The 17,778-nt window shown below is 45.0% G+C and overlaps 1 protein-coding gene across 3 annotated transcripts in view; it reads right to left on the bottom strand.

Annotated features, from left to right (window-relative positions):
• Positions 1-17,778, bottom strand: part of Nek11 (NIMA related kinase 11) — a 221,000-nt gene that overhangs the window by 67,117 nt on the left and 136,105 nt on the right. For all 3 annotated transcript variants that reach the window (XM_037207892.1, XM_028869889.2, XM_037207893.1), the window contains one exon: positions 8,225-8,385. In XM_037207892.1, the coding sequence (XP_037063787.1) occupies positions 8,225-8,385 (161 nt within the window). The remainder of the gene's footprint in view (positions 1-8,224; positions 8,386-17,778) is intronic.

The raw sequence follows: 17,778 nt of genomic DNA on the forward strand, positions 1-17,778 counted from the left end.
AGTGAGACAAGCTCAGTGGAGATGGAGGCGTCTGGATCTCAAGTGTGCAATAATGACTTCTGAAGAATGGATGTGCCTGCACAGACACCAATCAACCCAAGTGAAGATGCTCTCACCCCACACAGTCCTCTTGGTGTCTTCCAGCTACCCCCACACCACTGTCATGATTTCTGTCACCACAGATTTCTCTCTCTCTCCTCCTCCTCCCTGCCTCTCCTTTCCCCCTTCCCTTCCCTTCCTTTTTTTTTTTTTTACCCACCACAGCCCCCTTTTTGTAATGGTGGGACTCAAACACAGGGTCTTGCTCACACTAGGCACATGCTCTAACCCTAAGGTACACTCAGGCTCAGTTACTCTTCACTGAATTAGCCTCTCACTTAGAGTCCACTCTCTTCTGGAGTTCAGGAGCCCCTTGTGGTACAGCTACAGCCTCCTCATCACCTGTGACTTCTGATATAGGGGTTGCTCTCTCTGGTATACGTACCCACTCCCTTTCCTCATTTCAAGGGGCAGGTACATTTCCATCTCCTGAAAGTTCTCCTTGACTCCTCTTAGCAGCCCTCCGCACAACACTCAATACCCATTTTCCCTACAAGTTACGCTCCTTTGTTTCACTTATTTATGTGTTTGTGTGTCGCCTTCCTGGCTGCCTGCACAACTAGATTCTACCCTGCAGGTATTCATTCATTTATTTGCTCATTCATGCATATATTTCCCAATATCTACTATGAATTTACTCTGTGGCAAAATATTATTAAAAGGTGCTGTGAGTGTAATGCTTACCACCTTCTATTTCCTTCTAGTATGGACACAGACCTTGAGTAAAGGAACTAGCCAATAATAATAACTCGGATGTTGAAAAGACTGCAGAGAAGAATAAAGCAGGAATGTAGAAGAGTGAATGCTAGGAGGGTGTATTTTATTTAATGTAGCAAAGTCCTCTGCAGTATGATGACACATAGCAAAGACCCAAAGACAGATAGGCATAATGTCACTTGCGCATCTTGTGGGAAGGACATCCCAGGCTTCTAAAGACAGACCATGTCTGTTGTTCTCCAGAAACAAGAAGGAGGCAAGTGGGATTGTTGTGTGATATTCTGTTTGTGTTCTGACAAAGTTTGTCTGGAGATCAGAGGGTGGAGCCAGCCACTAGTTAACCACAGAGGCCAGGTAGTGGTGGCACACACCTTTAATCCCAGCACTTGGGAGGAGGAAGCAGGAAGATCAGGAGTTCAAGGCCACCCTGGGCTATAGGAGATTGAACCAGTCTAAAAGAGAAACAGAGCTGGGCAGTGGTGGTGCATGCCTTTAATCCCAGCACAATCAGGAGGTGGAGACAGGAATATAAAGTGGGTGGAGACAGAACTTCACCCCCATTTGGTCTGAGGACTCATAGAGGTAATAAGTTTCTAGTGGCTGCTACTCTGCTTCTCTGATCTTTCAGCTTTCACCCTCAATATCTGACTCTGGGTTTTTATTGTTAAGACTAAATAGATTTATGCTTCATGTGATTGAATTTTCATAGTGAGGGGGCCTCAAGGAGAAGAAATGGGGGACCTCAGTGAGGTGATGGTGATGAGGGTGGAGGAGGTGAAGGAGGGCCTGTGTACAGACTTTGAGTAAGATGCAAGGAGAGAGAGAGAGAGAGAGAGAGAGAGAGAGAGAGAGAGAGAGAGAGAGAGGCAGAGGCAGACAGACAGACAGAACAGCTGTAAGCTCTTCTGAAGAAACTCTCTAGCTGATTTTCTGGTGGCTTAGGTTACAAGGGCAGAAATACTAAGCTGTGATCACATGATGTGCCATGAAAGAAAAGCCAATAGATTTTGCTGATGTGCTGGATGTGAACGTGAGTGGAAGGTGAGTGAAGTTTAACTCAGGAGGAGCTACAGATGGGGTGAGAAGCTAACTTTCAAACAGGCTGATTTCAGGATGTCTGAGAGGCCCTAGGACTCTGACCTCTATTTTTCGCTCTATGACTGAGTGCAGGAGTCCAGGCTCCTAGGAGGACAGAAAAGATGACTGGAGGAGCCATCGAGGCACAATGCATCACAGACAGGATTCAAACACATGCGACTGAAACGCACACAAGGTGGGTCTGTGTCTGATGGCTCTCTCTCTACCATTATCCTGGACTGATGCCACTGACTCTGTGATATGTAGATGGATGCACAATTAATAACCCACATATTTTCTTTTCTGTCAGTCAGTTGGATTACTAAGCAATTGTCTACCATTCTGCAAAACATAGCCACAATAGCCCCAAGTCACAGAAACTTAAATGACCTGGTGGCTTCTTCTTTCTGCACACTCAGATGTGCCTTTTGCACCTTGGTTGGGTCTCCCCAGCAGCCAGGCCCTTGCTCAAACATATTCATAACTCATGGGAAGGCAGAGGATGCTGCTACCCAGAGCGAGAGGACAGAGCTGTTGGCACTTTTGTGGGGCTGCTGTGGAATTAGGAGGCTGAGATCACAGCTCCCAGCTCACTGCTGAGGTTGCCTTCTGCCCTAATGTATGTAGTGACAGGTATACAGAGCCACATCTTCGAAACTCAAACTGCAAACCAGCCCTCCTGGCTCCCATAACACTAAATACCTCTTCTGAACTCAGAAATGCTGACATGTGGCTGTCACTGTGTCCACATTCAGGCTAAATGCCTTATTTACTCTGCATTATTAAAGCTCTCTAGGTGCAGGCATCCCCTATTAATGCCCTGGGTCCCTGCAAGTCATGGCTTATGGGTTACTGTGGAGGTCCAAAGACCTTCACAATATATAGGCACAGAACTCGTGAGACATTTTGAATTGCATTTTGGAGATGTAAAAAATGAGGAGGAACAATGAAGCGGGGCTGAGGGACTGATGGCATCACATCTACCCAAGACAGAGTGACAGGTTCTCTAGGAGCCGCTGAGACCTGACTCTCCCTGCTGCACCCAATTCCTGGAGGTTCAGTAGTATGGAAGGTCCTCCAAGTCAGCCCCTCTGCCTGCTCTTTAAATGGCTTAGTCTCTTTACCCAACACATGCCCATATAGTCCCAATAGTCGACTTAAGGGAGGTTATTGGGACAAAAGGCGAAAGGCTTCCCAACTCCCCAAAGGAAGTCCTTGTGATACACGTTTATTTATGGCAGATGGATAGTCTCAAGTCCAGCTGAGATGAATTCTCATTTAAACTCCGCAGAGCATGCAGCAACTTGGTCCTGTCTCTGAGCCACGGTCTGAAGTCCTCCCATCACTATCCGTTTTCATGCACTTTGCTGCTGTCTTCAGGTCCCAAGCATCTCCTTCCCCTCCCATTTCCACTCTCTCACAGTGAGGTCTGGGGATCGCAGAGTGGCCAGCGGTGAGGTGTACTTCGTGTTGGATGAGGAACAAGGGATGAGAAAGGAGAAGAACCATGACATGGAGGCTAGAACAAGGCAGGAGTGGAAACTGGGGCATCAAAGTCACTCCCCTGAACAGCGCTCACTGAGGCTATGGAGGCTAGTCACCCTGCAGGAGCGGCACACCTGCTGGAAGTGTACATTACATCTTGGTGGGTATGGCTGCTTAACGGCCTGTGGCACACTGGGGCAGCTACGGGGGAAGAAATACCTCAACTACCTGCAATCTCGGGAAAGGCCACTTAGAAATGACAGTGACTTCTAAGGTCAATGCAGGACAGAAAGTGTTGCCTCCTATGTATGCACTTTACTAAATGAGGCCATTATTGGAATGATTTTAAAATAGACAGTAAAGCAGTGTCCCTGTTGGGGCTCAAAGGTTCTAGCATCTTCTATTATAAAAGCACACCAGTAAATAATCTTGCATCCCTTAGCAGGAGAGAGTTAGGGCTTATTTACTTTTCACAATTCTGCATTTCCTCTAGAATTAGCAGAAGGCTAGCCTTGTATATAGTTCAGTAAGTCTATATAGTAAAGTGGGTCTTGGTTGCCCTTCCCCTGTTCCCTCTACCCAAGTGGTGGGATAGGGATGACCACAGCTGTGCAGAGGACATTTAGCTGTCACCCATCAAGCCTCAGTTTCCTCGTATGAAACTAGTCCTAAGAATGAAATCATTCATCTGTGAGTGTGGTGAGCTTACTTACTCCCTGGTCACAGAAAGCCTGGGATTCATCAAAGGGATCAAAGGATGTGGAATTCTAACCAGGCGCTTCCAGCCAATGAGGGCTCAGAGGGGGTGCTAGAGCCAGGCCATTCCTGCCCAACACGAGACCCTTGCTACCCTGCCAACAGCAGCCCTTGTCCTGTATGGCCTACCTGCCTGGCCAAGGCTTTTCCAAAACTGTACAGTCAACCCATGCTTCTTTCTCTCCCTCCCTCTCTTCCTCCCTCCCACCCTCTTTCCCGCTTTTATTTCTTCTTTCCTCAGCGGTGTCCCATAACCTGAGGATCTTCCCACCTGCTCCACAGGGATTACCCTTGCATTTCTCACCCTGCCCTACCATCTCTCCCGGAAGACCTGCACTAGCCCAGAATATAAAGTACTGACCATAAAAGGAAAATCCTGGGAACCACCAGCTGATTAAACCACTGGCTCTCCCTACAGCAGGAACTTATGACAGCAACCCTCAGGATGGCTTGACCCCAGCGTCCTCAGAGGAACCTCAGGCTTTACCACTCTGCATCTAAGCACAACAGCACATCTGCTTTTCCTAGCGTCATTGTGTGCTGAGAGAATGTCAAAAACCTCCAAAGTCTGGAGAACTTCCATATTAGCTTGGAAAAGCAGGCCTCTGCCACTCCTTATTTCAGGAAGAGAACACCAGGGGCCTGAGGAACCTTTTAAGGGAAGCTTCAGTGAGAGCCTTTCCTGAGAGAGCTGTGGGTCTTTCCTGAGAGAGCTGTGGTTTTACCAGTGTCTGGGGTCGTTTATTAGTCTTGGAGAGGGAATGACAGTCCAGGCAGTAAGGGACATTCAGAATTAACGACAACGTGCACCAGCCTGCAGCCCTCAGGCATGTCTGTGAGAGCACATGGCCTACTGCTCAGCAACAGGTCTCGCAGCTGCGTTAGAGAACCTGTTGTGATAGCAGCTGTAAACTCCACTCTCCTGAGATCTGAGAAGATGGTTCCAATTTGGTGACCACAGACCTCACAGAGCGCCATCAGCACTATAACGGCTTGTGATAAAGGCATTACTGATGCCTTGCTTAGCACTGTAGAGAATCAACAGTAATTAGGTGTTTCGTAAAACTGCTTTGGAAGCATTGCTGCTTAAAGAGCAAGAAGGTTGGCTCAAAGAACTTCTCAATGAAGCCTGCGGCTCGTTTTCTTTCAGAAAGCACTTCCTCCATCAAAATATGAAAGAGGAATCTGCTTGGATCTGGTTATGCACCCAGAGTCCATGGGTGTGTTTAGACCCTAGCATGTTCAGGGCTCAAGGGCAAAGCCAGGAAGAAAAGAGGCAATTCCAGAGATGGCTGCAAGCTTCATCACATCACAAGGTGAACGGTGACGGGGTACCAGCACTGAACTCAGAGTGCGGCTTGTGTTTGGCTGACACAAGGATCCCACAAGAATGGGAGGGCCCAGCACAGCCACACCCACCACCTCTGGAGAAAGGGAAACCATATCAAACTAATGCTAGATTAAAATGCAGCTGTGATTATCTGTCCCTATCATAGTTCACCCTGCTCTAACCCCTACTTCCATCTCTGTCAGACCATGTTAATCTGCCTTGCAGAGTAGGAAAAGGCATTGGCCTCCAACTGTGACCACTCTGACTCAAAATCACAGCACTGATCCCTCCCTATCTGTCACTGTGGGTGAGCTATTTTTCTCTTAGGGACTCAGCTTCTTCACCTGAAAATGGGAATAAGACAACAAAACTCTGAGAGACAAAATACCACACATGTGAAATGTCTTAGCATTTTGCCACAACAGATTTAAAATCAATCACAATTAGTCATCTAACATATGGCAGATACACACCCCAGAGAGTACAATCCCTGCCCCCCTTATATTTATTATCTGCACTGAGAAAGAAGAAAGGATTTTTTTTAAAATATTGCAACTGTAACAGCTCACTTTAACATTAAAGACTTTAGGCAGAACATTTTAAAAAGCAAGATAACTAAGTAATTTTTATAATAATGGTTAAATTACTAAGTATTAAGTATGCAATTAAGATCTGATGCATGATTTGATCTAATAATTCATATCTGATTGGGCATTATTTGAATGCTTTAAGCTGATCACTCTGTCTATTCTTCTATGATGAGGAACTATTTCTCTCCCATTGTACAGATCAGGACACTAAAGCCCAATGAAGTCCAATAACTTGTACAAGGTAACAACATCCCATCAAAGCAGCAAGGCCTGCACTTATTTACAGGCAATCTGACTTCCCAAAATACATTGTAGTACAAGTTAGCCAGAGATGGGACCTCTGGGGCTGGCAAAGTTCTATTTCTTGACTTGGGTGGTATTTGTAACAGGTTTGATTCATGTGTGTTTCTGAATTGGCTTTGTTTTATTTAGAATGATTTAAAATTATAATACTAGTAAATCAAAGTTTGCCCTTTGATGATCTGAGAAAAGACTGGGTATGTGTTTTGTATGTCATGTTTTCCAGCCACAGATATGGGTTGATGTTAATGCAGTATTATGACAATATTTGTTTCAACTGTTTGTAGTGGTGGCTCAGGAGCAAATGAAAAATTATATTTTTAATTGTGGTAGTAGGTACGTTTTTCCCAGGGTCCCCCAGGGAGAAAGAGGAATGGTTTGTAAGAGACACTTTTATTGTGGCATTTGGGATCCCACCTCTCTTTTGTCCTGCATTTTTGCAAATGATTTTATGTTCCTTTGTCATTTACATTCTCCTATGATTTCTCTTTCTCTTAACCTTTTCCTTTGCTTAACTTTACTCTTTAAAAGTATTTGCTTATTTTTGTTTTATATGTGTGAGTTTTTGCCTGCAGGTTGGCACTGGGAACCAAACCTGGGTCCTCTGTAACAGCAGCAAACACTCTTAACCACTAAGCCATCTCTCCAGTCCCAGCTTGAGTTTCCTCATATCCCATCCTGGTAGCCATCTCCCTCCGCCCCTCTCCTGGTCTACAGAATTTAAGAGACATTTATTATGAGTTTTATTTAATATTATAGTAGATTGTAGTGGGTAGCCATTCCAGCTTGGATCTGGAAGTTCCAACCCCCATTAAGACTCTGGCAACTGTCACGCCTACGAGGCGGGGTGAGGGGAGGCGCCTGAAGACCCAAGATCTGGATGAGCCAGCACCCTCTCTGGGCCGGGACCCTGAATGGTGGAGGTGGACTGAGCAGAGCTCCAGAGAACACCGCTGGACTGCAATACACCTTCCCCAGAACCCGTGACCTACCTATCCCTTAATTTGTGAGTTACACCATTAAATAAATATCCTTTTAACTACGTGGAGTGGCCTTAATAATTTCACCAATAGTAGATTGCTTAGTGTTTATTAAGAATGTCTCTGTGGTTAGCCATGGTGGCACATTCCTGAAATCCCAGCACTCAGGAATTAAGTCAGAAAGTTGAAAGTTCAAGCCTAGGCTGGGCTACACAGTGTGAAACTGTTTCAGTAAAAAAGTTGAGTAGCTTGTATACAACTTTCTTTCCACTACAAAAATCAAAAGAAAAATGCACAAGCCAGGGCCATTTCTTAGCCTATCATACACTAGCTCAGGCTTTCTAATTAAGAAGCTCTACTACTGGAGCATCTATGCAGAGAGACCCAGCACTGCATGAAAAGATGGCCCCTTGGAGGCTACACTGCAAGAAGCTAGAAAGAACATTCTCCATTTTCAGAATCTCTAAGTCCTAACTCCAAAATGGAATCAATCTCTAATGTAAGTACATTTGTACTTACATTAAATTTGTAAAACAGACTAAAAATATGATTACAGGCAGGAAAGTGATAAAATATCCTGTCCCTGTGAAAGAGACACCTGCAGCACTTAGTGGGCAGTGTAAAGAGGAACTCATCAGTGGGCAGACGCTGCAGTGTGCATCACAGCCTGCCCTTCTGCAGTGAGTATGCTAGCCCTTTCCCTGATCAGAGTCTGCTCATTTCATGGGGTCTACCTGCCCCAAGCCCTGTAAATGAAAGAGTTATTACATGGAGCCAGTAGAGAGTTTCTGGATACCAACTCCAGGTTCAAGACTTCCTCTGCTCTTTCTTAGCCCAAGTCCAGTCAGCACCTCGGACAGCAACATCTCTCTGGCTGGAGCAGGAGGTACCTGTTGGTTTGCTCTGTAAGCAGGCAGGGCTCCTCTGTCCCTCATTTCTAGCTCTGCTCCTGAGAACACCATTTCTTCCTCCTGCTCTTCACTCTCCTCAGAACAGGAATCAAATACATCAGCATAATACTCTTCAGCAACAAGTGGGTCTTCTGGGATCCCTGAAATAGAGAATAAGCAACAATTGCAGTCATTGAAGTCCTAACGCGGTGAGCTGGGGCCCTGGTGCGTCCTCAGAGACCAGCACTGACAAAGCTTGCTTGCAGCACAGTGCTGACTCTTAGTTTCCTGAACGTGTCCGCTAGATATAATCAGCACTTGGCAAAATTAACCCAGTAGAAAGAGGGACACTAACCTTTGAAGTTAGGAGAACAAAACCATGGGACAAGAGTAAATGAGCTCCTTTGTAGCTTTTACATGAGTCCTTATTAAAAACTAAGGTGTCAGGAGAAAAACAAAGATGAGAGACCACAGCAAGGTCTTGTTATGCAACACACAAAACTTTGTAGCTGAGACAGTGGAAAGGAGAATGTGTTAATATTCTTCTGGAAGTTTCTTTTAAGAAAAAGAAAAGGAAAGGAAGGAAATACCTGTAGTGAGACAAAATAAGATGGATAGGATGAAAACAATGACATTTGGCCAAACTGAGGAAGATATCACAACTCTTTTCTAACAGGCTATGGATTCAGGTTTTCAAATGGAGTTTGCTATGGTGGGCTATATTCACACCTATATTAAGCGTTTATTTAAAAGAAAAAATGAAAGGGAAGATTATCTGTGTAAACTGATTTTAATAACCCAAGTTACTTGGCAGGGCATCACTAGTAACTAAAACAGAGCTGGTGCCTATAAGAATATCAACAAAGAAAGGCCAAGAGTGGGTTCCAGTGGCACAACATCCTAAACTCTAATCCACCAATGAGGACTAGCAATAGACAAATACACCCCCCCCCCGGGGGGGGGGGAATTACATAATGATACTCTACTGCAAGCCGGAGTAGGCTTTGCACCACTCTGACTTATAAACAGAATTACTGTTCTTACTTGTAACACAGAGTACTGTTTTTTTTTTTTTTTTTAATCCATTGTTGCTGTTTTCTATCTGGCGGGGAATTGTGGCATTCAGGGTCAGAGGATTGGGGAAGTGTGGCATTCAGGGTCAGAGGATTGCAGTCTGACTCAACCTCTGCCTACTTGTATATAAAACTCTAGGCAAGATGCTTCCATTTACAGAGCTCAGGTTCCGTTGGTAAAACTACCATAAGGGTACTCTAGCCATGCAACCAGGAGACCCCATCATAAGCTACTTATGAAAGCATCTGTGCACACAGAAATGTCACAGAACTTCCACCCAATTTCTATACCTGTAAAAAAAAAATGGGATTTTTATTAACTGACTCTAGGATCTTTTGAAATAGAACACTAGCTGTAGACTTCCCAGCAAAAGAAGACTTAAAATTTTAAAATTACACTTCATCTTTTGGGAGTTTTTGGCACGCTGCTGTATGCATGTAGAGGTGAGATGTCAATGTGTGGGGGGCAGCTCTCTCCTTCCACCATGTAGGGCCTGGAGATCAAAGCCCATCATAGGCTCCCCTGCTGAGCTATCAGGCCAGTTCCCAAAGGAAGACTTTACACTCTTCTCGTTATCTACACTTTCTCTGCAAAAAGCAAGAGGCTACAAAATGAGATCAAAATTAGCTCAATGGCAAAAATTCTATATATTCCCAACAGTCTTTGATGGTTCTTAGGGTAGGACTTATCGCTTTGTCACCTCAACCCTGCCAGGGTGAGCTGCGCCACAGCATGAGACACACGAGAATCAAAATCTGCCAGAGGATCTTGGGCTTCACCACCAAGTAGCCTGTGATGAGAGACTGGTGGGCAGAACCACATGCTTCTCACATAACTCCCCCTTTGCTCCTTCCCCCACCACACCCGAACCCCATCTCTCTGTCAGAACTGTCTGTTCTCTCATTCCCTCCTCCTTCCCCTGCTTCCCAAATCTCTCCACCTCCTTTATGGTTATTTATCCGTTCACTTTTTCACATTTCCCCCTTCTGCTCCCCCCATTCTCATCTCTCCTTTACCTCCTTTGCTTTCAAATTTGAATTATGACACAGTAAAGATTATTTGCATCATTGTCCAGTTCGCAGGAGTGTGCCTATATCATGTACACACTTAAAATCTTTAGGATTAAAACAGAATTTCCAGGAATAAAGACTTATCTACTCAAACTACATGTGACATTCTGGTATTTTCCATGCTGGTCAGTATTTCAAAATGCTGTTTGCAACTCACAAACAGTGACTTCTCAGTTCACAGCTTGAAACACACTGGTTTAGAATGTTGGCTTCTGCATCAAAAAGATCCTCATGTATGTCAACACTAACAGTGGTTCCACAACACTGGGTACCAACTTAACTTTGTGCATTTAGGTTTTCTCATCTATAAAACATAGATGATTATCTGCTTCTGGGATTATTGTAATAATCAATAGTATAACAGAAACAAGGTATTATGCACCATGTTATGGTACTTTAATCAATAAACATCAGCTGCTATCAAAGCTGTATAATGTGGCAAAATCTTAATTTTGCCTGTTAATACCCAACACCAGGAAGAAATATATCAGACAATCATAATTATATACCAAATGTGAAATGTTCATTATTTTAAATATAATCAGTCAGTATGGATTTTCAGAACTGACTCAAAGGCACAGTAAGGAATGATATCCCAATGGCTTTCTTTCTGCTGGCCTCCACAGAGACACAAGGGTACTTCATTTCCTCCTATCATTTGCCTGGTCCACAAAGGCCTCTGAGTTCTCTTCAAACAGCTCAGGAAAACGTGAGATTCTACAGTGAAAGGCCAGCTAGTCAAATTGCAGACTCCACAGATTATATGGTCTTTATTACAGTTATCAGTATTGACTGCAATTTCAAATATTTGATATCAATATTCAAATGAAGAGTGTGGCTTTGTTTCCATAAACCTGGCCAGGTCATATCTGTACCACCCGGACATTTTTCTCTTGCAAAAAAAGCAAAACATTTCCCTCTTCCCATAACAGGGTTCACTGTGCACCAAGGGCCCTGGTTCCTTACCCTCTCAGACCTATGATCTAAGAAGGAAAAGAATGATCACAGGGCCAGATTTATGCTTCCTGTGTGTGATTCGTGGGACAGACTGGGATGGCTCTGTCTGCGGTGTCTCCTGAGTACACTGCACTACCTTGGTGCTGCTTAGAAACGGAATTGTTTTCAAAAGAGAAAATCAAAACAAATGTAAGCCTGCTTCAACTGTGTTTGTCAAGCTGCGTGTTTTTTTGTAGTGAGCCCAATTTGAAGCCTCGTTCAGCTAAGGCTCATTTCTCCTGTCACTGAGGGAAAAACAGACTGTGATAAATAGCTTTAATTTCCCCACACCCCGAAGTCAGCCTCATAACAGATGCAACTGGAATAGCATTCCAGATTTCTTCTATGCTGGGTGGGCAGAAACAGGGCATGCTTATGAAGGAATCCAATAATGGCTGCTCAAGCTTGGACACCAGTGTTACAAATCCATACTGGAGGGAAAGAGAAGCTATTACCTAGTTCCACAGAAAGGGTGGCCTTTGTCAGATCCTTCAGTCAAGACCCGGATAAATCCCTTCTAAGATGACTGAGTACTGGGGTCACCTATAGAACTTGCTAATTAACACACAGTAGCACTAGGTCCCAACCCCCAAAATGCTGATTTGGTAGTTCTGGGTAGCACCTGAGAGTGCTTATTTATTTATTCAATGTGTATGTGCACGTGTGTGTGTGTGTGTGTGTGTGTGTGTGTGTGTGTGTGTGTGTGCCTGCACACGTGCACATATGTGCAGGTAACTTCCAAGACCAGAAGCTGTTGGATGCCTTGGAGAAGAAGTTAATAGTTGGCTGTGTGTCATACAACATGGGTGCTAGGAACTGAACTCTGGAACTCTGCAAGATCAACAAACACTCTTAATCAATGAACCATTTCTCCAGTCCCACAATTTACATTTCTAAGAAATGATGTGGATGCTGCTAGTATAGAGGCCACTCCCAAGAACTACCACTCAGATAAAAGTTGTATCTTATGCTGCACAGAATCACTTTGATCTACACTAGCTCTACATCTTCTGGTCTTTGTAGGTTAAAGACAAAACATGAACAGAAACCAACTACTTTAGAAGAGCTGAAACTGGGCTGTTAGTGGTCTCAGTTGCTTCTGATCTCTATGGTTATATAAATAATGAGACTGTCCTGACATTGTTAACAGGGACACAGAATTAAATGGGGAGCAGCCCAAAGTTAGTCTTTATGTCAAACACTGTGCAGTTTTAAAGGCATGCTCACAACTACTACTCCATCATTGCATTCACATTAGACCAGATGATGTTTTTTGACCATTGCTCAGATAAGGAAAGTGAGGGCTCAGACAGGCTAGTAACCAGAGAAAGGTCACACAGATGCATGCACATGAACATGAAACTAGAATGTAAATAACCTGAACCCTACTTCTGGATTACTGCCATTTTACAGTGAATAAGGAATTTTTGTCTTTTCTGCTAAACCCACTTTAAAGTCATGACTGTCCCCCAGAAGCCCTGTAAGACACTGGACAATAAGGTGCAGGGTTTGGGCTCGAGAGAAAGAACCTGGCTCTTACATATGCCAGCCGGTCATTTCACGGGAGCAGAGAAGAGTAAGAGCTGGAGCCTCATTCAGACTCAACCCAGCTCTCACTTCGCTATTTGGGACGAGCTCAGATTTGGATGTGCATTGGAACCATCTAGAGATCTTGTTAAAACAGCCCTCCCCCAAGCATTTCTAATTTAGCAGGCCCAGGGTAAGGCCTAAGATTCTGCACTGGTGATGATGCTACCAACACAGAGAAGAAAGACTGTCATCCTGAGCTCTGGAGGAGAAACTGGCACCAAGGTGATGTGTTAAATAAAAGCATCTCTGTCATTTCATTCATTATTAGACCAGATCTTTACACTTCTAAAGTGATCAGATAGACATTACAGCCATAGTTCTCAACCTCCCTAATGCTGAGACCCTTTAATAACCTCCATGTTGTGGGGCCCCCAACCATAAAATTATCTTCATTGCTACTTCATAACTGTAATTGTGCTGCTGTTATGAATCACAATATAAATATCTGTGTTTTCCAATGGTCTTTGGGGGTCATGAGCCACAGGTTGAGAACCACTGCATTATAGCATTTTTTTTTTCTTAAAGAGCCAGTTTTCCTGAATGTTGTTTCAGTCTAAATCAAGGAAGGGTCTTCTTAAAAGTGTGTGTGTGTGTGTGTGTGTGTGTGTGTGTGTGTGTGTGTGTGTATGCACACTCACACATGTGTGTGCATGTAGGGTGTTTATGTGTGGGCACACATTGTGCAGGTGCACGTGGAAGTGAAAGGTTGGACTCCGTTGTCTTCCTCAATGGCATCCTGCTTCCTTGCTGAGACAGTCTTGCTGAACCTGGAGCTGGCTGACTCGGCTAGTCTAGCTTGTCCCAGGGATCTTTTTGCCTTCACTTCTGGAAACCTGGGATGGACTACAGGCAGACCATCCTGTCTACTTGGCTTTTATGAGTGCTGGAGACCCAAACTCCAGCCCTCACACTTGCTGAGTAAATACTGAGCCATCTCACCAGCCTAAGTATAGATGTTTAGAAGGACCGTCTCCATCTGCTCACCTCTCATTCTCCCAAATGACTCCAACCACTGGTATGACCTCACCAAATTTGTGCGGCAGACTTTCCAGAGAGGCTATCGAAGAGTAGACCTTAGGACAGCACCTATAGCATCACCTTAGATCTCAGCAGAAATAAAAGTTCTACGATCTCCAACCCTGGCCTGTTGAGTTAGGACAATGTGTACCGGGAACATAGCTCAGTGGTACAGCACTTACCTACCATGTGTAGAGCTCTGGGTTCAATCCCCAGTACCATAAAAAATAATTTATTTTAACAGCCCCCCAGGTGAGCCTAATGCACACTAATTCATCACAATCTGTCACTTAATGTTTGCTCAAATGAAAATAATTTCCCGAAAAATCCATGAGCCCAGAAGGGCAGAGTCCATGCCTGTCATATTGACTGGCAGCTCCCAACACATGGCTCAAGAAAGACACCCAAAGACACTTCTTGAATAAAGGAGTCCAGAGATCTCTAAAGGGTATGGGTTTATGAACCACACTGTAGCATCACACTCAAAGGCTTTCAGAATCTTTGTTAGGGCAGTAGGAGAGGAGGAAGGAAATGCTAGAGCCCTACATCCACTCCATCTCTTCTTCTTTGGCATGTTCTGAATTTGTCAGATGTTAAGAGTTTGGATATTAAATATTCCCCCCAAGGTTCATGTGTTGGAGGCTTGGTCCCCAGCCCATAAAGCTAATGGAAAGCAGGGTAATTTCTAATGTGCGGGATCCTGTGACAGGTCTCAGGTCAATGGAGGCATATTCTCCAAGGACATAATGGTTCCACATTCTCTCCCTTCCTCTTCCATCCCATTGCCATGAGGTGAATAGCTCTGTCCTGTCACAAACGCTCCCAATACGATGTGCTGCCTCTCCATGGGTTCGAAACCATAGCAGAGACTACTGGCCATAGGTCGAACTTTCCAAAATTGTGACCCAGAATAAAGAAAAAAGTCCTTGTGACTTGACCATCTCAAGTATTTGTGACAACAACAGTGTGGCACTTTGAATAGAAACGGCCCCTGCAGGCTCATATCCTTAAATGTGTGGTCATAAGGGGGAGGCCCTACTTGGCAGGGATTGGGAGGCATGGCCTCGGAGAGAGTGTGGCCTTGTTGTAGGAAGTGTGTCACTGGGGTTGGGCTTTGGGGTTTCAAATGCTCAAACCAGGCCCAGCGCCTTGCTCTTCCTGCTGTCCACTGATCAGGATGCAGAATGCTCAGCTATCTCTCCAGCATCATGCCTGATTGCATGCTGCCACGTTCTCTGCCATCATTAATGGACTAAACCTCCAAACCAGTAAACCAGCCCAATTAAATATATTCCTTTACAGGATTTCCACGGTCATGGTTCTCTTCACGGCAACAGAACACTGACTCAGGCAAAGAGCGAGCTGCTGAGCACATTTTCATATACATTTTACACCTCCATCCCACAGGCCCACCAAGTTCAAGGCCTCAGCCAAAGTTACCCTAGAGTATGATTCCACTCACTAGTAGACTGCAGAGTTCTCCAGGTGCTTCTGACATCTCTCAGGGGCAGGTGTCTAGCTGATGCATAGGCTGAGTCATTATCCGTGGAGAAAAACACCACAGCTAGAAACAAACATTTCCCAGACAGAAGTAACCCGTCTGGTGGACTCCACTATAGTGAAAATGTATCCCAAACCCCAGTCCTTCATTCTCTCCACAGCCAATGGAGCACTCAGTGTCCCACCCCCTGAGAATGCACAGCTTCCCTCGAACAACCTGAAGGAAAAAACTCCAAGCCTTGCTGATTTACTAAAGGTATTTTTATCAACTTCTAAACTTCACACTAATGTTGGTTTATTTTTCCTTTTAGTTTTTGCAAACCATCTCTCCCCTGCTGTGAACCATGAGACAGTTCTTCAGGCTATTTGGTGAGTCATCAGCTGGACACAGGACTCTGTTCTCAGGGTGTCCTCATTCCTGATAGCGGCCATTAGAATTACTCACGGGGCGCAGAAGCCACAGAGAATGAAGGGCCCACTGTAATAAAGCAGGCGTCATTTCTTCTCTTGGTGAGCCCGCCTTTTACTGACGCTGTGGGTCCACTGTAGAAGTCCCAGAGAGGCAGTTACTCCACACTCCAAATGGCTGCTGCCTCTGTATTTCATTACAAAGAGCCCTTTTCTGGGCCTGTGGGAAGGGACTGCAATTTTCAATCACCATAACATTTAGCAGGCCTGGTGCTTGCGGCAGCACATTTGCTAAGGAACAGTTTAGACTGATGTACAGTCCAGTGGAGAGTGTGGGTAGCCCCGAGTGAGACGAACAGGCTCATAGGCTGAGGAAGAAATGCATGCTCCACACACCTTTGAACACCCAGCTCTGCAAAGCCTCCCACTCCCACCTCCATGGTCTTACACAGTGGGCTGCAAACCTTGTGGCCAACACCAGCTCTTCTAGGACCCCCTCACTGCCAGCAGAACGCAATGTTCAACATCGGGCTGCATGGCCAGCCCTGCTTCATTTTTCTATTTCTACGGCCTCGCGGACACTTCCCACATAGACCTTGGCTTTGCACCGGAACTGAACCCTCCGTGCTTTCCTCTGCACGCATCTCTTGCTTTCCAACTCCAGTCCTTTGATGTGCTACTCCTTCTAGAACTTTCCTATCGGAATGGTAGCCACCAGCCAATGTGGCTACTTCAATTAAAATTATTTAAGTTCAATGGCAGAGCAGTCACAACAACTACATTCCATGTGCTCAGTCAGTGATCACAAGGACAGGATTTTAGGGTATTTCCACCAGCATTGAGGATAATTCTCTGAACAGCACTGCTGTAAAGGGTTCAGTCTCTCCTGCTCCCCCTGCTGGTCAACAGCCCTTATTTTCACACTGGGGTGTGTTTACTTCACCTTTCTTACCTTCCGGTCTTCCCAGGCCAGCACACCACCCACCATTACCAGTTCCAACCCCCTGCAGAGGAATAGCAAAGTCCAGGCCCAGCATTGGACTCGGTAGGGAGAGATGGTGGCTCCATTCCATGCCAGCCCTGGGCCAGAGTCACACTGAAGAAGTCACCATATGGACCCCTCGAGCCTCTGAGATGCTTTCTCTACCTCCTTTTACAGAGTATCTACACAAAGATCTTTGGTAGATGATGGATCCCACCCTCCACCTCAGGGAAAGGTGCTCCATGGAGCACCCAAGTCCTGCTGGAGACGACCTGCCACCTGGCATAACAGCGATCAAGTGCTCATCTCTGTCAAGCTCACCAAGTGCACACAGAACAAACGTCAAATACAGGCGGTCCCTTTCCAGCGCTGGGGCTGGGGGCGGGCTAACAGCTGCTTGGTTTCCAATCTCTTCCATCTTTCTTCCCCCACTTATCAAGCTCTAGGTGAGTACCCTGACCTTTTCTAAAATAAACCCTCAAAACTGGGGCTAAAATTAACCACGCTGATTAGCTTAGCCTACAGCATCACACATGAGACTGTGAAAAGAAATGATTTTCTTAGCCAAAATGCATATTCATGACCCTTTCAGTATGGAGGGCTAAATTAAGTAAGTATGGTACCTTTTATACACATATAGGACAGCAGTTCTACCACTTTATTCAAAGTGACATCTCTACATTTGATCGAGTTCACTAAGGGCTCTCCATTCTCCCTGAACACACAGGAAGGATGGGAAGGGAGGGAGGAAGAGAGAGAAAGGGAGGGGGCTTCATGATCGTTTTGGAAATAGGTCTCCTGTTAGCGCTAGAGTCTGATTCTTATGTGTCAAATTGATTCTCCCTTAGGCAAAACTACATTTCTCTGAACTTTTCTTTTTGCTTCGGAGAGCAAAAGTCAAAATAACTGGGTAAAAT

The sequence above is a fragment of the Peromyscus leucopus genome, chromosome 7, assembly GCF_004664715.2.
Source record: "Peromyscus leucopus breed LL Stock chromosome 7, UCI_PerLeu_2.1, whole genome shotgun sequence".
NCBI classification, from domain to species: Eukaryota; Metazoa; Chordata; class Mammalia; order Rodentia; family Cricetidae; genus Peromyscus; species Peromyscus leucopus.